The 23,299-nt window shown below is 47.5% G+C and overlaps 1 protein-coding gene across 1 annotated transcript in view; it reads right to left on the reverse strand.

Moving 5' to 3' along the window:
• Positions 1–23,299, reverse strand: part of LOC142257368 (uncharacterized) — a 560,365-nt gene that overhangs the window by 535,755 nt on the left and 1,311 nt on the right. Inside the window, exons 2-3 of the mRNA XM_075329457.1 lie at positions 20,333–20,404; positions 12,477–12,653 (exon numbers count right to left, since the gene is read on the reverse strand). Coding sequence (XP_075185572.1) covers positions 12,477–12,653; positions 20,333–20,404 — 249 coding nt within the window. The remainder of the gene's footprint in view (positions 1–12,476; positions 12,654–20,332; positions 20,405–23,299) is intronic.

Genomic DNA, 23,299 nt, shown 5'->3' on the forward strand with positions numbered 1-23,299 from the left:
AAATGGGCCAGACAAAAGTATTGGCACCCTTAGCCTAATACTTGGTTGCACAACCTTTAGCCAAAATAACGGCGAACAACCGCTTCCGGTAACCATCAATGAGTTTCTTACAATGCTCTGCAGGAATTTTAGACCATTCTTCTTTGGCAAACTGCTCCAGGTCCCTGAGATTTGAAGGGTGCCTTCTCCAAACTGCCATTTTGAGATCTCTCCACAGGTGTTCTATGGGATCCAGGTCTGGACTCATTGCTGGCCACTTTAGTAGTCTCCAGTGCTTTCTCTCAAACCATTTTCTAGTGCTTTTTGAAGTGTGTTTTGGGTCATTGTCCTGCTGGAAGACCCATGACCTCTGAGGGAGACCCAGCTTTCACACACTGGGCCCTACATTATGCTGCAAAATTTGTTGGTAGTCTTCAGACTTCATAATGCCATGCACACGGTCAAGCAGTCCAGTGCCAGAGGCAGCAAAGCAACCCCAAAACATCAGGGAACCTCCGCAATGTTTGACTGTAGGGACAGTGTTTTTCTTTGAATGCCTCTTTGTTTTTCCTGTAAACTCTATGTTGATGGCTTTTCCCAAAAAGCTCTACTTTTGTCTCATCTGACTAGAGAACATTCTTCCAAAATGTTTTAGGCTTTCTCAGGTAAGTTTTGGCAAACTCCAGCCTAGCTTTTTTATGTCTCAGGGTAAGAAATGGGGTCTTTTTGGGTATCCTACCATACAGACCCTTTTCATACAGACGCCGACGGATAGTACGGGTTGACACTGTTGTATCCTCGGACTGCAGGGCAGCTTGAACTTGTTTGGATGTTAGTCGAGGTTCTTTATCCACCATCCGCACAATCTTGCGTTGAAATCTCTCGTCAATTTTTCTTTTCCTTCCACATCTAGGGAGGTTAGCCACAGTGCCATGGGCTTTACTCTTCTTGATGACACTGCGCACCGTAGACACAGGAACTTTTAGGTCTTTGGAGATGGACTTGTAGCCTTGAGATTGCTCATGCTTCCTCACAATTTGGATTCTCAAGTCCTCAGACAGTTCTTTGGTCTTCTTTCTTTTCTCCATGCTCAATGTGGTACACACAAGGACAGAGGTTGAGTCAACTTTAATCCATGTCAACTGGCTGCAAGTGTTATTTAGTTATTGCCAACACCTGCTAGGTGCCACAGGTAAGTTACAGGTGCTGTTAATTACACAAATTAGAGAAGCATCACATGATTTTTAAACAGTGCCAATACTTTTGTCTACCCCCTTTTTTATGTTTGGTGTGGAATTAATAATAATACCAAAAGAATTTGTGATTGCAATCATTTTCAGGAAGAAACTGAGTATTCTCTGACAGAATTGCAGGGGTGCCAATACTTTTGGCCAGCACTGTAGCTGGCATCACAAGCTGTGTCCACGGCTGCCTTATAAATGGGATATAAAAGGAATTATACTTGAGGCCATAAACTCGAGTGTCTAAATACTCTATAAAAAGAAAAAGACAGAGAACAGCATTCCTTTTGTGAACTGTCTGAGCACTGCAACCAAAATATTATCTATAGCGCTCACCATAACAAGTTGTGCTAGCAGGTACAACACTGGAAAGAGCCCAGGAAAATCCTCCAAAAGCTAATGCACCGACCTCCGGCTCCCACCGCCCAAGGCAGAGAGCTGATCATGGAAGGAAAGGGGCTGCAAAAAGAGGACACGAGCCAGTGCTGGGGCAATCAATTCCTACAGAATACCGCTCTGCAGCCTTTTTCCTTCCATAAATCCTCTATAAGGCTAGTCTCACACTTGTGTTGTGCGGCATCCGTTGCAATCTGCCGCCTTGAAGAATTACGGTAACCGTTGCAGGTATCCGTTTATTCCTCATAGGCTTCTAATAAGAGCGGATTGCAATGGATGGTCTTGTGTTGCATCCGCCCCGCGGTGCATTAGTTGTTTCGTCGGTGACCTTCAGTGATCATCGGGCGAAAAGAACGCATAATGTAACTTTTTGTTGCTGTAAAAAAAAAAATTGCACTCTGCAGGATTCCGTTGGGATCCATTAAGAGACATAATGAATGTTTATGGTGCTGGATTCCGTCACCATGCGTTTGGCGACGGATTCCAGTGCAGGATTCAGTCACGTTCTACTGAGCATGCTCAGCATGTCCAGCAGAACGTTCTAGATCGTTTAAAAGCACATATTGATCGGTGGAACCAGACCAGTGGAAACCACACTGATCGGAAGATTGGGGAACTTTTTGCAGCAGCAGGTGGGGTGTGTGACCGCAGCTCCATTCATCCTCTGTGGGGTGGGATGTGTGACAGCAGCTCCATTCATCCTCTGTGGGGTGGGATGTGTGACCGTAGCTCCATTCATCCTCTGTGGGGTGGGATGTGTGACCGCAGCTCCATTCATCCTCTGTGGGGTGGGATGTGTGACCGCAGCTCCATTCATCCTCTGTGGGGTGGGATGTGTGACCGCAGCTCCATTCATCCTCTGTGGGGTGGGATGTGTGACCGCAGCTCCATTCATCCTCTGTGGGGTGTGTGACCGCAGCTCCATTCATCCTCTGTGTGGTGGGATGTGTGACCGCAGTTCCATTCATCCTCTGTGGGGTGGGATGTGTGACCGCAGCTCCATTTATCCTCTGTGGGGTAGGATGTGTGACCGCAGCTCCATTCATCCTCTGTGTGGTGGGATGTGTGACCGCAGCTCCATTCATCCTCTGTGGGGTGGGATGTGTGACTGCAGCTCCATTCATCCTCTGTGGGGTGGGATGTGTGACCGCAGCTCCATTCATCCTCTGTGGGGTGGGGTGTGTGACAGCAGCTCCATTCATCCACTGTGGGGTGGGATGTGTGACCGCAGCTCCATTCATCCTCTCTGGAGCAGCCAGATAACAAGCGCAGCGCTCGCAGCCACTGAGGGAATTAATGAATCAGGGGTCGAGTCGGACACGAGCTCCAGTGTAATGGGGGATAAAAGTTGCACGATCGGTGCAGGTCCCAGCAATCGGTCCACACAGATGAATAAGTTATCACTTATCTTTAGGCCACGTTCACACACTTTTTCTCTGATTTTACTGCTCCTGGTTTTGGCTTCAAATACTGAGGTAAAAAACTCACTGAATACTCAGTGTGTGAACGTGGCCTTAGTAAAGGTGATTACTTGTTTTCACTGGAGAATCTCTGTAAGTGCATATTTACTGCAGTGTAATAGTCACAGGACCGGGCAGGACAGGGAGGGGAGGGGTTAAATGTTTAAGTATTTAATTTCTACTGGAAATAATCTCCCCCTTATAGAGAGAAAAAGTGACCTCCATACACAACACAATCTACTGTACCAAAACCAATAATACCATATACAAGGGGGAAATACCGCCACACCGTGACCAGACAACATATTACCACCACATAGTGACCAAATACAACCACATACAAGGGATAAATACCGCCACACAATGATCAGACAACATATTACCACCAGTGACCAAATACAGCCACATACAAGGGAGAAATAGCACCACACCGTAACCAGACCACATATTACCACCAAACAGTGAAAAAATACAGCCACATACAAGGGAGAAATACCACCACACCGTGACCAGACCACAAAGTGACCGAATACCACATACAAGGGAGAAATACCGTGACACTATGACCAGATAACATACTACCAACACATAGTGATCAAAAGCAACCACATACCAGAGAGTAATACCACCACATCATAATTAGACCACACAGTAACCGAATATTACCACATACAAGGGAGAAATACCGCAACACTATAACCACACCACATAATTACCGACTATAACTACATACAAGAAAGTAATACCGTCACACCATAATCAGACCACATAGTGACCGAATACAACCACTTACAAGGGAGAAATGCCGTGACTGACTTACTAGTGATGTCTCTAGCTGACTTTATTCATCTTTGCTTTTTCTCTTCATCCGGCGCTGACCACCATCACTTCTTCTTGCCATGACGCGACTCTGCAGAAAATAACAGTCACCTATAGCCGATCACTCCCAGAGCATATTCCTCACTATTTCCCCAATTTCGACACCACGTCAGACTCTTGTTCCCCCATTGGAGACAGTATCCTCAAAATTATCTTATATTTCATCAGTAATAATGTCCCCTAATTTGCCCCTACAGTAATTATGCCCCACGTGCCACCATAAACCAATCATGTATGTTCCTCATTCTGGCCCCAAATAGTAATTATGTCCCTCATCCTGGCCCCTTTTATTTAATAATGTCTGGGGAAACAAGTGGAATGAGAAGGGGTTGTTAATTGCTTCCTGCACAAAATATCACCCCACAATCCTGCTCTCCAAAATAGCCCCACAAAGTGCCCCTTTCCAAAATGTCCCCCCAAAAATTGCCCTTTCTATAATATCTCCCCCAACTACATCCCTGTTTATATCCCCCCCTCCTCATTATACTATGCTGCCTTCCAAAATCTTTGATGCCTCATAATGTCCCCCATTGCCCTATAATGTTCCAATTTCTTTCATAACGTCCCCCACTGATCTATAATGCCCCAATTTGCTTCATAATCGCCCCCATTACCCTATATGTCCCCCACTGCCTTATAATGTCCCCCACTGCCCTATTATATCCCCCACTGCCCTATTATGTCCCCCACTGCCCTATTATGTCCCCCACTGCCCTATTATGTCCCCCACTGCCCTATTATGTTCCCCACTGCTCTATAGTGTCCCCCACTGCCCTATTATGTCTCACACTGCCTTATAGTGTCCCCCACTGCCCTATAATGTCCCCACTGCCCTATTATGTCCCACACTGCCTTATAGTGTCCCCCACTGCCCTATAATGTCCCCACTGACCTATAATGTCCCCACTGCCCTATTATGTCCCACACTGCCTTATAGTGTCCCCCACTGCCTTATAATGTCCCCACTGCCCTATTATGTCCCACACTGCCTTATAGTGTCCCCCACTGCCCTATAATGTCCCCACTGCCCTATAATGTCCCCACTGCCCTATTATGTCCCCCACTGCCCTATTATGTCCCCCACTGCCCTATTATGTCCCCCACTGCCCTATTATGTCCCCCACTGCCCTATTATGTTCCCCACTGCTCTATAGTGTCCCCCACTGCCCTATTATGCCTCACACTGCCTTATAGTGTCCCCCACTGCCCTATAATGTCCCCACTGCCCTATAATGTCCCCACTGCCCTATAATGTCCCCACTGCCCTATTATGTCCCCACTGCCCTATTATGTCCCCCACTGCCCTATTATGTCCCCCACTGCCCTATTATGTCCCCCACTGCCCTATTATGTTCCGCACTGCCCTATTATGTTCCCCACTGCCCTATTATGTTCCCCACTGCTCTATAGTGTCCCCCACTGCCCTATTATGCCTCACACTGCCTTATAGTGTCCCCCACTGCCCTATAATGTCCCCACTGCCCTATAATGTCCCCACTGCCCTATAATGTCCCCACTGCCCTATTATGTCCCCACTGCCCTATTATGTCCCCCACTGCCCTATTATGTCCCCCACTGCCCTATTATGTCCCCCACTGCCCTATTATGTTCCGCACTGCCCTATTATGTTCCCCACTGCCCTATTATGTTCCCCACTGCCCTATTATGTCCCACACTGCCCTATTATGTCCCACACTGCCCTATTATGTCCCACACTGCCCTATTATGTCCCACACTGCCCTATTATGTCCCACACTGCCCTATTGTGTTCCACACTGCCCTATTGTGTCCCACACTGCCTTATAGTGTCCCCCACTGCCCTATTATGTCCCCCACTGCCCTATTATGTCCCCCACTGCCCTATTATGTCCCCCACTGCCCTATTATGTCCCCCACTGCCCTATTATGTCCCCAACTGCCCTATTATGTCCCCCACTGCCCTATTATGTCCCCCACTGCCCTATTATGTCCCCCACTGCCCTATTATGTCCCCCACTGCCCTATTATGTCCCCCACTGCCCTATTATGTACCCCACTGCCCTATTATGTCCCCCACTGCCCTATTATGTCCCCCACTGCCCTATTATGTCCCCCACTGCCCTATTATGTCCCCCACTGCCCTATTATGTCCCCCACTAACCCATAATATGCTCCATAAAGTCTCCCACCGCTCCTTAATGCCCCTTGTAAAATAACACTGCTCCTCCCCCACCCGCAGCCCATCATATAAAAGTTCATCTTCGGCTCCTCTGGAGCGCTTACCTGTGCCTGCGCGTCCTCCTCTTCATCCCTGCAGCTGCGGCCTTGGTGATGATGATGTCGGTGCAGGACTGAGGAGCGCTCCTCTGCAGCCCTGGCAATGACGGTACGTTGCGGGGCTGAGCAGAGCTGCTCTCCCTCCTGTCACCGGCCGCACTGTACAAATGTATTGCGCGCCTGAAAGACGCGCATACATCTGAATACCGGCGCGGTCGGTGCAGGCCTGGGGACTCGCGCAGTGCACCGCTAGGACCTTTGGTGAGTCACATGATACATGTGATGTCACTAAAGGTCCTGCAACTGCGAAAACTTCAGTGATCATACAGAACTTGTACGATCACTGAAGTTTACGATTGAAAGGCTGGGGGCCCACTCAGGCCTGTGCATGGGCGTACCCAGGATCAAAACTAGGGGGAGGCAAGCCATGGTCGTTCAGGTTGTAAAATATTAGAACGGAAAAGGTGAATGAAACTAACATTTTGAGAACTAAATGTAACTATAGCTCGGATTAATGACTCCGCGCCCCTCTCCACACACACACACACACAATACATCCCCCATTACCCACTACATACACACACACACACACAAATACCATGCTTCCCCATTACCATCTCCCCACGCACATAATACAATGCACCCCCCCATCACCTTCTCCAAACACACACACAATACAATGCACCCCCCCCCCATCACCCCCTACACACAATGCACCCCCCATCACCCTCTACCCACACACACGCACCCAATAAAATGCACCCCCATCACCCCCTACACACATACACACAATACAATGAACCCATCACCCCCTACACACACACACACACACACACACACAATACAATGCACCCCCCATCACCTCCTAGACACACACACACACTACAATGCACCCCCATTACCCACACCCACACACACACACACAATACACGCTCCATTACCCCCCCACACACACAGTACATCCCCCCATCACCGGCTACACACACACACACAAATACAATGCACCCCCCATCACCCCTACACACACACCGACAATACAATGCACCCCCACTACTCCCTACACACACACAAATGCACCGTCCATCAGCCCCTACACACACACAATGCACCCCCCATCACCCCCTACACACACACACAATGCACCCCCCATCACCCCCTACACACACACCCACACACACACACACACAATGCACCCCTCCATCACCCCCCCCCCCACACACACACACACAATACAATGCATCCCCCATCACACCCTACACACACAATGCACCCACCCATCACCCCCTACATACACACACACAATACAATGCAGCACCCCCTACACACACACACACAATGCACCCACCCATCACCCCCTACATACACACACACAATACAATGCATCACCCCATACACACACACACAATACATCCCCCCCCATCACCCACTACATACACACACGCACACACAATACCATGCACCCCCCATTACCATCTCCCCACACACAAATACAATGCACCCCCCATCACCCCCTACACACACACACACAATGCCCCCCATCACCCCCTACACATACTATGCACCCCTCCATCACCCCCTACACACACACACACACACACTACAATATACCCCCCATCACTCCCCACACACACACAATACAGTGCACCCTCCATTACCCCTCCCCCACATACAATACAATGCACCCTCCATTACCCCCTCCCCAGACATAATACATTGCACCCCACATCACCCCCTGCAGACACAAATTACACTACCCCATCCCTACCCACTCATGCCTCCCCCCCCTCAGAATACAGCACTCCCCCTCTGCCTGTCACAAAGATGTGTCTCCTTCACAAATGTTCCCCGTTATGTGTTCTCAGCCCCTCCCCACACATCTCCATTAATTACACCTGTCTCTTCGGCTCCTCCATGGAGCGCTTACCGCTGCCTGATGAATCCAGTGTGGCACCTGCAGCACTGTGATGACGTCAGCAATGTGCTGATCTCATCACGTTGCTGCACGTCGGGGGCGGGGCCCAGTCCCGGCGCACTGTTCAAATGTATTTACGTCTGAAAGACGCAAATACATTTGAATAGGAAGAAACTGCGGTCACCGGCACCGGCGCGCTCCTCTGCACTATGTGCATGTCGGGAAAACAGCACACAGCAGGCCCGGAACAGCACAGCGCGCTGCCTCCTGTTCCTGCTAGTGTGCCCGGCATGCACACACTGATGAGGAACGCGCCGGTGGCTGCAGATACAGGCAGGTGACTGGTAAGAAGAAGAGCCCCCCCCCGCACATACCCCCGGGGCCCCTGCTCGCTCCCCTGGGCCCCCGCCCTCCCCCCGGGGCCCCCGCTTGCTCCCCTGGGCCCCCGCACACCCCCCGGGCCCCCGCCTCTAATACTCACGCGCTGCTGCTCCTGCAGCCTGGCCTGGGGCGACGCCGGGTCCGTCCTCCACAGCGCAATGCTGCCAGCACCTGCACAGGAAGGAAGCAGTCATCGCTCTGAGACTGCCTCCTCCTGCAGTGTCGCTGCGCAGATGAGTTAGAACCGCGCGGCACTGACAATGACAGCAGGCAGAGCAGGGAGATCGCTCTCCCTGCTTGCTGCTGCAGAGGGAATGGGATTGTCACTAATCATATCGGCAATGTGCCGATATGATTAGTGAAATTACCGGCCGGGGGGGGCCTCTCACACATATCCATAGGGGCCCAGGGGGGGTAGGGGGGCGGGGCCTAGGGGCGTGGCCATCAATAGCAGGGGCCCACCGGGAGTTCTCCCGACCTCCTGGTGGGCCAGTCCGCCCCTGGTTGTCACACTGCTCTGGCGGCTTCTCCTGCTTTTGAAAATGCCGGCCGCTCATTATTCCATCTCGTATTCACTGCTTCCCCCGCCCACCGGCGCCTATGATTGGTTGCAGTCAAACAAGCCCCCACGCTGAGTGACAGCTGTCTCACTGCAACCAGTCACAGCCGCCGGTGGGCGGGTCGATATTGTGCAGTAAAATAAATAAATAATTAAAAAAAAATAAAAACTGCGTGCGGTTCCCCCCAATTTTGATACCAGCCAAGATAAAGCCACACGGCTGAAGGCTGGTATTCTCAGGATGGGGAGCCCCACGTTATGGGGAGCCCCCCAGCCTAAGAATATCAGCCAGCAGCCACCCGGAATTGCATCCATTAGATGCGACAGTCCCGGGACTCTACCCGGCTCATTCCGAATTGCCCTTGTGCGGTGGCAATCGGGGTCATAAGGAGTTAATGGCAGCCCATAGCTGCCACTAAGTCTAGGTTAATCATGGCAGGCGTCTATGAGACACCCCCCATGATTAATCTGTAGTGAAAGTAAATAAAAACATATACCTGAAAAATCCTTTATTTGAAATAAAAGACAAAAAAAACACCCTCTTTCACCACTTTATTAATCCTCAAATACCCCTACAGGTTCGGCGTAATCCACATAAGGTCCCACGACGCTTTCAGCTCTGCTACATGAAGCTGACAGGAACGGCCGTAGAACATCTCCACTCACTGTCAGCTCCACAGAGCAGCTGAAGTGAATCATGCTGTCAGTGGTGCCGTCACTCAGGTAGTGCCCGTGTCTGCGGTGATGATGGGGCCGTAGTGCCTGTGTGTGTGCAGTGATGATGGGGGCGGTAGTGCCTGCGTGTGTGCAGTGATGATGGGGGTGGTAGTGCCTGCGTGTGTGCAGTGATGATGGGGGCTGTAGTGCCTGCGTGTGTGCAGTGATGATGGGGGCAGTAGTGCCTGCATGTGTGCAGTGATGATGGGGGCAGTAGTGCCTGCATGTGTGCGGTGATGATGGGGGCAGTAGTGCCTGCGTGTGTGCGGTGATGATGGGGGCAGTAGTGCCGGTGTGTGCGGTGATGATGGGGACAGTAGTGCCGGTATGTGCGGTGATGATGGGGGCGGTAGTGGCTGTGTGTGTGCAGTGATGATGGGGGCGGTAGTGCCTACGTGTGTGCAGTGATGATGGGGGCTCTCTCTCTCGGCTAAAGAAAACTAAAAGAACGCAACACGTTATGCTACAGGAATCCGTTGCCTTTATTATCACACTATTTACAAAGCATCAGTCACATACATCACACAACGTATTCTGACGGATGCCGCACAACGCAAGTGTGAAACTAGCCTAAGATGGAAGAGTCAGCAACAGAAATGAGCAACCGAGGAGAGGTTTGTTACATTTTAGCAACTTATGATTAAAAAGAAAAAAACCTGAACATTTTCTCTTCTATAAGAAAATCAGATCAGAATCTAGAAATACTTTATCCTTTCTCTATTATTAAACTCGTCTCCTGCACATTCACTGATGAAATGACGTCAGCAGAAGAATCTCTCAAGAATCCCCCCAATATCAGGAGTAAATTGCCGGACCCCGGACATCCTATCAGCACACAATGGGTTATATATAAGAGGTGACGCTCGTCTTTCATGTAACCATATTTGTTATGTGATAATAACGCTCGGCCATCTCTGTCTCTTCCTCCTCCCTGGTGAGCAGCATTACCGACCCTCAGAGCAGTAATCTCCATCCGCTCCTGTTATTTGGGTTTATGTCTCCATGTTCTGTATCTGTCACACACTGACATGAATGTAATAGGAGATAATGGATTCTTAAGCTGGGGCCACACGTAGCGACGCAGCAGCGATCACGACGACGATCTGTCCTTATCAGGATCGCTGCTGCGACGTTACATGGTCGCTGGTGAGCTATCAAACAGGCAGATCTCACCAGCGACCAGTGACCAGCCCCCAGCGACACGTGGAAGCGATGCTGCGCTTGGTAACTAAGGTAAATATCAAGTAACCAAGGAAAGCACTTCTCTTGGTTACCTGATATTTACCTTGGTTACCAGGGCACACCGCTTAGTGCTGGCTCCCCGCACTCCTAGCCAGAGTACACATCGGGTTAATTACCTGATGTGTACTCCGGCTACGTGTGCAGGGAGCCGGCACTGGCAGCGTGAGAGCGGCGGAGGCTAGTAACTAAGGTAAATATCGGGTAACCAAGGAAAGGGCTTCCCTTGGTTACCCGATGTTTACCTTGGTTACAGCTTACCACAGGCTGCCAGAAGCCGGCTCCCTGCACATTCAGTGTCGCTCTCTTGCTGTCACACACAGCAATGTGTGCTTCACAGCGGGAGAGCAACGAGCAAAAAATGAACCAGGACATTCAGCAACGAGCGGCGACCTCACAGCAAGGGCCAGGTCGTTGCTGGATGTCACACACAGCGATGGTCACTGCTATGTCACAGAAAATGGCGACTTAGCAGCAACGTCATTGTCGTCGTCGCTTTGTGTGACACCACCTTTAGTCCTTAAAATGGAGAAACCCCTCATCAGCCCTGACAGCGGATAATAGGAAAGAGCTGGAGCTCGTCCTCGCTCACATCGGCAGAATCCATGTCCAGCTGTATTTCTCCTCTATAACATAACTGCACATCCCGTGTTATCACCTGCACCGGGATCACAGATCCATTCACATTTCATGTGTATTTTACATGAAGGGTTAATATACCGCTGGAGAAACTGACACAGCAAAGAGCGGAAAATAGGAATGTATGACTTGCGTGCGTTATTGGGTGGTCTGTACTCACCGGGCCGGTGATCTGTAGGAATCCCCTCGTTACTCCGCTGATCGCCCCTCACATTTCTCTCTGGAGAATTAATATTGTTCAGATCTTTATCCGGATCCAAAACCTGCAAAACAAAATATTGTAAAAGTCCCCGGGAATAATGGAGATAAGATCCGGACATGTGAGGTCTGTGGTCAGCTGTGATCCTGCCGTCTCCACCGCTCTCATTACACAAGTATAAACATCTAATACTGGAGGAGAAAACAAGACTGAACACAAGGAGGTCACAGCCGTCTACACCTCATAGGGGAGATCTCCATCTACCTGAGGATCCTGTGGAGGAGGAGGAGGAGCGGGACATCTCTCTGGGGTCGTCCTCGTACTGGAGAGACCTGCAGGAGACACAGACAGGACGGACATCATTATTACATACAGATAATTATAGGCCGGGTGTATTCAGTCCTGTCTATTACCTGGTGATGTGCGGGGCTGGGGCTCCTCCATCATCACCTCCTTGTACCGCTCCTTGTGTCCTTCTAGATACTCCCACTCCTCCATGGAGAAATAGACGGTGACGTCCTGACACCTTATAGGAACCTGACAACACAATCATACCATCATCACCCAGAATCCTCCAGTGCCGTCCTGTATAATGTCCCAGCATTCCCAGCAGTGTCACCTCTCCAGTCAGCAGCTCCAGCATCTTGTGGGTAAGTTCTAGGATCTTCTGGTCATTGATGTCCTCCTGTATCCGGGGGTGAGGTGGAGGCCCCGGGATTGGGCTCAGGGTTCCTCCCCGTCCTTCACACACAGGGGCCTGACAGCGATCACTAGAGGCCTTCACTACTGTGTAATCCTGAGTGTGGAGACATTAATAATATCACTACAGACATTTCCAGAGTCCATCACCTCCCCGGTCATATCCTCTGTTATTCCCATAGATAATGATGTAATGTGATGACATCAGAGCCTCTCACCTCCCCAGTCATATCCTGTTATTCCCATAGATAATGATGTAATGTGGTGACATCAGAGCCTCTCACCTCCCCCGTCATATCCTCTGTTATTCCCATAGATAATGATGTAATGTGATGACATCAGAGCCTCTCACCTCCCTGGTCATATCCTGTTATCCCCATAGATAATGATGTAATGTGATGACATCAGAGCCTCTCACCTCCCCGGTCATATCCTCTGTTATTCCCATAGATAATGATGTAATGTGATAACATCAGAACCTCTCACCTCCCCGGTCATATCCTCTGTTATTCCCATAGATAATGATGTAATGTGATGACATCAGAGCCTCTCACCTCCCCGGTCATATCCTCTGTTATTCCCATAGATAATGATGTAATGTGATAACATCAGAACCTCTCACCTCCCCGGTCATATCCTCTGTTATTCCCATAGATAATGATGTAATGTGATAACATCAGAACCTCTCACCTCCCCGGTCATATCCTCTGTTATTCCCATAGATAATGATGTAATGTGATAACATCAGAACCTCTCACCTCCCCGGTCATATCCTCTGTTATTCCCATAGATAATGATGTAATGTGGTGACATCAGAGCCTCTCACCTCCCCCGTCATATCCTCTGTTATTCCCATAGATAATGATGTAATGTGATGACATCAGAGCCTCTCACCTCCCCGGTCATATCCTCTGTTATCCCCATAGATAATGATGTAATGTGATGACATCAGAGCCTCTCACCTCCCCGGTCATATCCTCTGTTATTCCCATAGATAATGATGTAATGTGATGACATCAGAGCCTCTCACCTCCCCGGTCATATCCTCTGTTATTCCCATAGATAATGATGTAATGTGATGACATCAGAGCCTCTCACCTCCCCGGTCATATCCTCTGTTATCCCCATAGATAATGATGTAATGTGATGACATCAGAGCCTCTCACCTCCCCGGTCATATCCTCTGTTATTTCAGAAAAAACAGGAATGCAGCATCATGGAGAATTGTAGAAGAGTAAAAAACTTTCTTTTATTGGAATAATTCTTAAAAATCGATATTAAATCCAGTAAGCACAGAGGCACAAGTATGATAGCGGATTATCCAACGCGTTTCGACCAGAAGGTCTTACTCATGGCATGTGTTTTACCCCAAAATGATCCCATATAAAGGGTGCACATTGAACGTCATTGGCAAAGCTGAGTGCTTAATTACAACTAAAAACAGACAGGTGCATAATCCCATGCAGGAAAGAAATACATAGGATAGGAATAAAAACATGTATAAAAGAAACCGCAGTTGAAAAAATATGTGTGAATATATATGTATAAGTACAGATCATATAGTATTATAGAGGATTAAAATTATTTCTAGAGAAATATTAATGTGAAAATGTGCAAAAGTTTCTATGACTATTGAATTTATAGGAAAATAGTTATTTAAGAGTAATGCAAGTGTCAAGTTCTAGCAAGTATTAGACTATGCGATGCACTAGTATCCCATCTGAAGAATTTACATTTAAAGGGACTCACTATTAAGAAATTTGTTCCCATAGTTTATTTATCTAGCCATTTGATGATTTAATATTTCGTTTCCATATGGATCAAAAGATCACTGCATCCAAAGGTGTGCTAGAAAAATGCCAAAAAATGGCTGAAATATTGAAAGCAAAGAAAAATATCCATTATAGAAAAATATGCATATATATAGTAATTTCAAGGGCAAGAAAATGTGTGTCAGCTCACCCCTCTTCACTCCCGGACTCCACACTGATGCAAGGAACGCCCTGGCCCGGGCGGAAGGCAATATCAGAAAAAACAGGAATCCAGCATCATGGAGAATTGTAGAAGAGTAAAAAACTTTCTTTTATTGGAATAATTCTTAAAAATCGATATTAAATCCAGTAAGCACAGAGGCACAAGTATGATAGCGGATTATCCAACGCGTTTCGACCAGAAGGTCTTACTCATGGCATGTGTTTTACCCCATGACCTTCTGGTCGAAACGCGTTGGTGAATCCGCTATCATACTTGTGCCTCTGTGCTTACTGGATTTAATATCGATTTTTAAGAATTATTCCAATAAAAGAAAGTTTTTTACTCTTCTACAATTCTCCATGATGCTGGATTCCTGTTTTTTCTGATATTGCCTTCCGCCCGGGCCAGGGCGTTCCTTGCATCAGTGTGGAGTCCGGGAGTGAAGAGGGGTGAGCTGACACACATTTTCTTGTTCATTCAGCTGGCTTATCTTGTCGTGCCCCCCCTAAATACTTTATCATTATAATATTCACAATATTTCTTGTGAACTTATACCACTCCATATGGATTCCTCAATCAATAGGAGAACTCGATTTAATGCCATATTCAATATCCAGACTTCCCAGTCCACAACTGAACTTGCTGAGGGAAACGCACATGCACAAGTAAATGAAGATTACGAACAACTTTACAGATCATTGGAAAAATTCAAAATCAAAGAGACAAAGCTGTGGTGGGACTCCACTTCACTACATTCCTATGTAGAAAAAAACATGATACCACGCGGTCTCAGACTTCTAAAAAATCCTACCTTTTCAAATCATACAGAGGATTTTATGTGCAATTGGAATTCCATTTTGTCTGACTGTTCTATCAAACTAATGGAGCTCATCATCAAACATGAAGCCTCTGAATTAGATAACATCAAAAACCGCATACTAGAGACTGAAAAATCGCTAGAGTCTTTTAAAAACCATAAAGACTTTAACAGTATGCAAAATGGTATGAACAAAAGACTCAATGACTTGGAAAATACTATTGCAGATAGAAAAAAGAAAAAATATGAAAGAGATATTCAAGACTATAAGCTTAATCAAGTCTACACCTGGCGTCTTCCGTCTTATTCCTCCCGCAGACATTTCAAACACCAAAATAAAACACCCCATACTAATCGTATCAGAAGGGTCAGCTTTGGTGATGTCAGCACTGCATCAGCTTCCACCAACTATACTATGGATGACTCTTCAGATTCCTCGAGCGAGCCTGAAACTAACCGTAGGAATTTTAATACCAACATCCCTAAAAAAATGTCAAAAAACTACAACGAAGAGGGGGTAGAAAGCACAGGAGGAAACAGATATCCAGATCGCCGCAAGAAGAGAAAGAGATACTAACATGTCCTGTCTGGAATCTTTCCGCCCAAATCCTTTCTTGTGACCAACTATCTGTTCTGTCAAAAGGCCTGAAGTTTTGCCCAACGAAAAAATTTGATATATTTTCCACCTTGTTGGACATTAATAAATTTGCCAGGAATCTAACACTTAAGTGCCATTTTGACCCTGTGTCCGATACCAATGTGAATGCTTCTCAAGACTCTTACATCACAGAAGATAACGTGATACCTAGTTTCAAGGAACTTGTTAGACTTACAGATTTAAGAGCATTGGAATCGGAATCTAGGTCATTTAACCAGTTACCTGAAACAACTTTTAAAACATCTAACCCCTACTTCTACCCCTTGCAATCTCGTCCTAGTGTTTTGGATGTTTTTCAGGAGAGGATCGAGCATGATCTGGTACTTCTGGATCAGGCTCATGGAACTACCTCGCACAATCTTACACCGGCTGAGAAAACCGCATTGGATTCTCTGAGAGACAATAATACATTGGTTTTCAGAGAAGCTGATAAGGGAGGGGGGATCGTTGTGTTAGACTTATCCCTGTACATTAAATTGAATAATGAGATATTACAAGACACCAATACTTACATACATCTCAAGGGAGATCCCACTATTTTGTTCAAAAACAAGATTGACAAATTATTGGAGGATGGATTTACATGTGGGATTTTTTCACAAAAGGTTTTCGAATTTTTAAAAGTGGACTTTCCAGTGATCCCCATCTACCATGCCCTTCCCAAAATCCATAAGGGGGTTTCCCCCCCCCCCTTTCAGGCCCATCATTTCGGGTATTGGATCACTAGGGGAAAAACTTGGTTCCTGGGTTGATCACTTTTTGCAGCCACTTGTAAAAGAATTACCTGGTTTTTTGAGAGACACCAAAGCCCTCTTGTTCAATCTTAATACACACACCTGGCAGTCTGACTACAACTGGATCACTTGTGACATAGTGAGTCTATACCCTTCTATTCCCCACCATGTGGCACTGGAATGTCTGGAATATTTTCTTTGTAAGCATAGTTCATACCCTACCGAAATTCGGGATTATATTGTAACAGCAGTCAACTTCCTCCTAACGCATAACTATTTCTCTTTTAATAAAGAATTTTATCTACAGAAATGTGGCGTTAGTATGGGGGGGAAATTCTCCCCTTCTTTGGCCAACATTGTTGTGGCAGTTTTTGAGGAAATGTACATCTTTGACTTTTCACATAATTATTTTTCAGATCATATTATTTTCTATACTAGATATATAGACGACCTACTATTAATTTGGAAGGGTGATGTTCAGAAAATCCCAGAATTCATCGATTACATCAATAGTAACCCTTTTAATTTGAAATTCACATATAATATAGATTCTCAAAGAATTCACTATCTTGATGTCACATTGGTGGGAAATCAGAACCGTATTGACGCTATGCCATATTGTAAGGATACTGACTGCAATTCAGTGCTGTTGGCTAAATCCTGCCATCCGGCACACACAATAAAAAACATTCCTGTGGGGGAATTAATCAGAACCAAAAGGAATTGTTCGGTTTCTGATCTCTTCCCGCAGGAATGTAATAAAACCATGAACAAACTAAAAAATCGGGGCTATTCCAATTGGTGTCTAAAAAGAGCTTGCAATATAGTTCAAAATATTGATAGAGCTGACCTGTTAAAAACTAAAAAAAACAAAAAAAAGAGAGTAATCGGTGGCTCTAATATAATCACATTTAGTACCATCTATTCTCCCCAATATAATGATATAATTAAAATCATCAAAAAACATATACCATTACTCCATCAAGACAAAACTCTTTTCAATATTTTAGAGCAACATGATATCAACTTTGTTGCCAAACGTGCGGCTAGCCTAGCAAATATTCTTTCTCCCAGTGTAGTTACAGATTCTACGGCACAAAAAAACTGGCTTTCTTGCAAAGGGTTTTTTCGCTGTGGCCATAACCATTGCACAGCCTGTAGACATGCTAAAATCAGCAAAACCTTTATGTCCACACATACAGGTTTTACCTATGATATCAAGAACTATATCAACTGCAATACATTTTTTGTGGTTTATTTAATCGAATGCACTCTTTGCAAAATTCAATACATAGGCTGTACTGGGAGCCCACTTAAAAATAAGAATTAGGCGACATCTCTCTGACACCTCAAATGTCAATGCCTCTAACATTTCAGCTGTGTCACGCCACTTTGTCACCGTACATGACAGATGCACGGACTCTCTAATTTTTACAGGCATTGAAAAAGTCACCAAGCCAACTAGAGGAGGAAACCATAGGAGAAAACTCCTCAATAGAGAGTCCTTTTGGATTTTCAGACTAGGTACTAGGGTACCGCACGGTCTGAACACCCGACAGGACTTGATCCTACAATATACTTAAAACAATATTTCCCCTTCTATAACTTTAATAGCCCTTGAAATTACTATATATATGCATATTTTTCTATAATGGATATTTTTCTTTGCTTTCAATATTTCAGCCATTTTTTGGCATTTTTCTAGCACACCTTTGGATGCAGTGATCTTTTGATCCATATGGAAACGAAATATTAAATCATCAAATGGCTAGATAAATAAACTATGGGAACAAATTTCTTAATAGTGAGTCCCTTTAAATGTAAATTCTTCAGATGGGATACTAGTGCATCGCATAGTCTAATACTTGCTAGAACTTGACACTTGCATTACTCTTAAATAACTATTTTCCTATAAATTCAATAGTCATAGAAACTTTTGCACATTTTCACATTAATATTTCTCTAGAAATAATTTTAATCCTCTATAATACTATATGATCTGTACTTATACATATATATTCACACATATTTTTTCAACTGCGGTTTCTTTTATACATGTTTTTATTCCTATCCTATGTATTTCTTTCCTGCATGGGATTATGCACCTGTCTGTTTTTAGTTGTAATTAAGCACTCAGCTTTGCCAATGACGTTCAATGTGCACCCTTTATATGGGATCATTTTGGGGTAAAACACATGCCATGAGTAAGACCTTCTGGTCGAAACGCGTTGGATAATCCGCTATCATACTTGTGCCTCTGTGCTTACTGGATTTAATATCGATTTTTAAGAATTATTCCAATAAAAGAAAGTTTTTTACTCTTCTACAATTCTCCATGATGCTGCATTCCTGTTTTTTCTGATATTGCCTTCCGCCCGGGCCAGGGCGTTCCTTGCATCAGTGTGGAGTCCGGGAGTGAAGAGGGGTGAGCTGACACACATTTTCTTGTTTATCCTCTGTTATTCCCATAGATAATGATGTAATGTGATGACATCAGAGCCTCTCACCTCCCCGGTCATAACCTCTGTTATTCCCATAGATAATGATGTAATGTGATGACATCAGAACCTCTCACCTCCCCGGTCATATCCTCTGTTATCCCCATAGATAATGATGTAATGTGATGACATCAGAACCTCTCACCTCCCCGGTCATATCCTCTGTTATTCCCATAGATAATGATGTAATGTGATGACATCAGAGCCTCTCACCTCCCCGGTCATATCCTCTGTTATCCCCATAGATAATGATGTAATGTGATGACATCAGAGCCTCTCACCTCCCCGGTCATATCCTCTGTTATTCCCATAGATAATTATGTAATGTGATGACATCAGAACCTCTCACCTCCCCGGTCATATCCTGTTATCCCCATAGATAATGATGTAATGTGATGACATCAGAGCCTCTCACCTCCCCGGTCATATCCTCTGTTATTCCCATAGATAATGATGTAATGTGGTGACATCAGAGCCTCTCACCTCCCCGGTCATATCCTCTGTTATTCCCATAGATAATGATGTAATGTGATGACATCAGAGCCTCTCACCTCCCCGGTCATATCCTCTGTTATTCCCATAGATAATGATGTAATGTGATGACATCAGAACCTCTCACCTTCCCGGTCATATCCTCTGTTATCCCCATAGATAATGATGTAATGTGATGACATCAGAGCCTCTCACCTCCCCGGTCATATCCTCTGTTATTCCCATAGATAATGATGTAATGTGATGACATCAGAACCTCTCACCTCCCCGGTCATATCGTCTGTTATTCCCATAGATGATGATGTAATGTGATGACATCAGAGCCTCTCACCTTCCCGGTCATATCCTCTGTTATCCCCATAGATAATGATGTAATGTGATGACATCAGAACCTCTCACCTCTCCGGTCATATCCTCTGTTATTCCCATAGATAATGATGTAATGTGATGACATCAGAGCCTCTCACCTTCCCGGTCATATCCTCTGTTATCCCCATAGATAATGATGTAATGTGATGACATCAGAGCCTCTCACCTCCCCGGTCATATCCTCTGTTATTCCCATAGATAATGATGTAATGTGATGACATCAGAGCCTCTCACCTCTCCAGTAAGATGGAAGATTATCTCCAGAGTCAGGTTTAATATCTTCTCCATAATTTGGTCTTTGTTCATCTTTTATGACAATCAGGAAAAATCAAAAGAAAACAACAGAAGATCCTTTATTGTAAAGAGGATGAGATGATGCTGAGAAAAATCAACTAAAAAACAAAAAAATAACTAAAGAGAATAAGTGGAAATTATATGAAAAGATAAAAGTGGAGATGTCGTCTTCCATTTTTTTCTGTCGGCGCCGACTGAATCCGATCTGAGGAGGAAACTGCAGCAGATCGGGCGACTCCAACACTTTATTCTTGGTCCTAAAATTGTCCAGTTTTTAGAGGAGTTACTCATAAACCGTGTGTCGCTCTCTCTCCCTCATGTGTAGTGCAGGGTCTGTCGCTCTCTCCCCCTCATGTGTAGTGCGGGGTCTGTCTCTCTCTCCCCCATGTGTAGTGCGGGGTCTGTCGCTCTCTCTCCCTCATGTGTAGTGCGGGGTCTGTCGCTCTCTCTCCCTCATGTGTAGTGCGGGGTCTGTCGCTCTCTCTCCTCCATGTGTAGTGTGGGGTCTGTCGCTCTCTCTCCCTCATGTGTAGTGCGGGGTCTGTCGCTCTCTCTCCCCCATGTGTAGTGCGGGGTCTGTCGCTCTCTCTCCCCCATGTGTAGTGCGGGGTCTGTCGCTCTCTCTCCTCCATGTGTAGTGTGGGGTCTGTCGCTCTCTCTCCCCCATGTGTAGTGGGGGGTCTGTCGCTCTCTCTCCCCCATGTGTAGTGGGGGGTCTGTCGCTCTCTCTCCCTCATGTGTAGTGCGGGGTCTGTCGCTCTCTCTCCCTCATGTGTAGTGCGGGGTCTGTCGCTCTCTCCCCCATGTGTAGTGCGGGGTCTGTCGCTCTCTCCCCCATGTGTAGTGCGGGGTCTGTCGCTCTCTCTCTCCCTCATGTGTAGTGCGGGGTCTGTCGCTCTCTCTCCCTCATGTGTAGTGCGGGGTCTGTCGCTCTCTCTCCCTCATGTGTAGTGCGGGGTCTGTCGCTCTCTCTCCCTCATGTGTAGTGCGGGGTCTGTCGCTCTCTCTCCCTCATGTGTAGTGCGGGGTCTGTCGCTCTCTCTCCCTCATGTGTAGTGCGGGGTCTGTCGCTCTCTCTCCCCCATGTGTAATGGGGGGTCTGTCGCTCTCTCTCCCCCATGTGTAGTGGGGGGTCTGTCGCTCTCTCTCCCTCATGTGTAGTGCGGGGTCTGTCGCTCTCTCTCCCTCATGTGTAGTGGGGGGTCTGTCGCTCTCTCTCTCCCTCATGTGTAGTGCGGGGTCTGTCGCTCTCTCTCTCCCTCATGTGTAGTGCGGGGTCTGTCGCTCTCTCTCTCCCTCATGTGTAGTGCGGGGTCTGTCGCTCTCTCTCTCCCCCATGTGTAGTGCGGGGTCTGTCGCTCTCTCTCCCCCATGTGTAGTGCGGGGTCTGTCGCTCTCTCTCCTCCATGTGTAGTGTGGGGTCTGTCGCTCTCTCTCCCCCATGTGTAGTGGGGGGTCTGTCGCTCTCTCTCCCCCATGTGTAGTGGGGGGTCTGTCGCTCTCTCTCCCTCATGTGTAGTGCGGGGTCTGTCGCTCTCTCTCCCTCATGTGTAGTGGGGGGTCTGTCGCTCTCTCTCTCCCTCATGTGTAGTGGGGGGTCTGTCGCTCTCTCTCTCCCTCATGTGTAGTGCGGGGTCTGTCGCTCTCTCTCTCCCTCATGTGTAGTGCGGGGTCTGTCGCTCTCTCTCCCCCATGTGTAGTGCGGGGTCTGTCGCTCTCTCTCCCCCATGTGTAGTGCGGGGTCTGTCGCTCTCTCTCCTCCATGTGTAGTGCGGGGTCTGTCGCTCTCTCTCCCCCATGTGTAGTGGGGGGTCTGTCGCTCTCTCTCCCCCATGTGTAGTGGGGGGTCTGTCGCTCTCTCTCCCCCATGTGTAGTGGGGGGTCTGTCGCTCTCTCTCCCCCATGTGTAGTGCGGGGTCTGTCGCTCTCTCTCCCTCATGTGTAGTGCGGGGTCTGTCGCTCTCTCTCCCTCATGTGTAGTGCGGGGTCTGTCGCTCTCTCTCTCCCTCAAGTGTAGTGCGGGGTCTGTCGCTCTCTCTCTCCCTCAAGTGTAGTGCGGGGTCTGTCGCTCTCTCTCTCCCTCACGTGTAGTGCGGGGTCTGTCGCTCACTCTCCCTCATGTGTAGTGCGGGGTCTGTCGCTCTCTCTCCCTCATGTGTAGTGCGGGGTCTGTCGCTCTCTCTCCCTCATGTGTAGTGCGGGGTCTGTCGCTCTCTCTCCCTCATGTGTAGTGCGGGGTCTGTCGCTCTCTCTCCCTCATGTGTAGTGCGGGGTCTGTCACTCTCTCTCCCCCATGTGTAATGGGGGGTCTGTCACTCTCTCTCCCCCATGTGTAGTGGGGGGTCTGTCGCTCTCTCTCCCTCATGTGTAGTGCGGGGTCTGTCGCTCTCTCTCCCTCATGTGTAGTGCGGGGTCTGTCGCTCTCTCTCCCTCATGTGTAGTGCGGGGTCTGTCGCTCTCTCTCTCCCTCATGTGTAGTGCGGGGTCTGTCTCTCTCTCTCCCTCATGTGTAGTGCGGGGTCTGTCGCTCTCTCTCTCCCCCATGTGTAGTGCGGGGTCTGTCGCTCTCTCTCCCCCATGTGTAGTGCGGGGTCTGTCGCTCTCTCTCCTCCATGTGTAGTGTGGGGTCTGTCGCTCTCTCTCCCCCATGTGTAGTGGGGGGTCTGTCGCTCTCTCTCCCCCATGTGTAGTGGGGGGTCTGTCGCTCTCTCTCCCTCATGTGTAGTGCGGGGTCTGTCGCTCTCTCTCCTCCATGTGTAGTGCGGGGTCTGTCGCTCTCTCTCCTCCATGTGTAGTGCGGGGTCTGTCGCTCCCTCTCCCTCATGTGTAGTGCGGGGTCTGTCGCTCTCTCTCCCCCATGTGTAGTGCGGGGTCTGTCGCTCTCTCTCCTCCATGTGTAGTGTGGGG

The sequence above is a fragment of the Anomaloglossus baeobatrachus genome, chromosome 1, assembly GCF_048569485.1.
Source record: "Anomaloglossus baeobatrachus isolate aAnoBae1 chromosome 1, aAnoBae1.hap1, whole genome shotgun sequence".
Classification (NCBI taxonomy): domain Eukaryota; kingdom Metazoa; phylum Chordata; class Amphibia; order Anura; family Aromobatidae; genus Anomaloglossus; species Anomaloglossus baeobatrachus.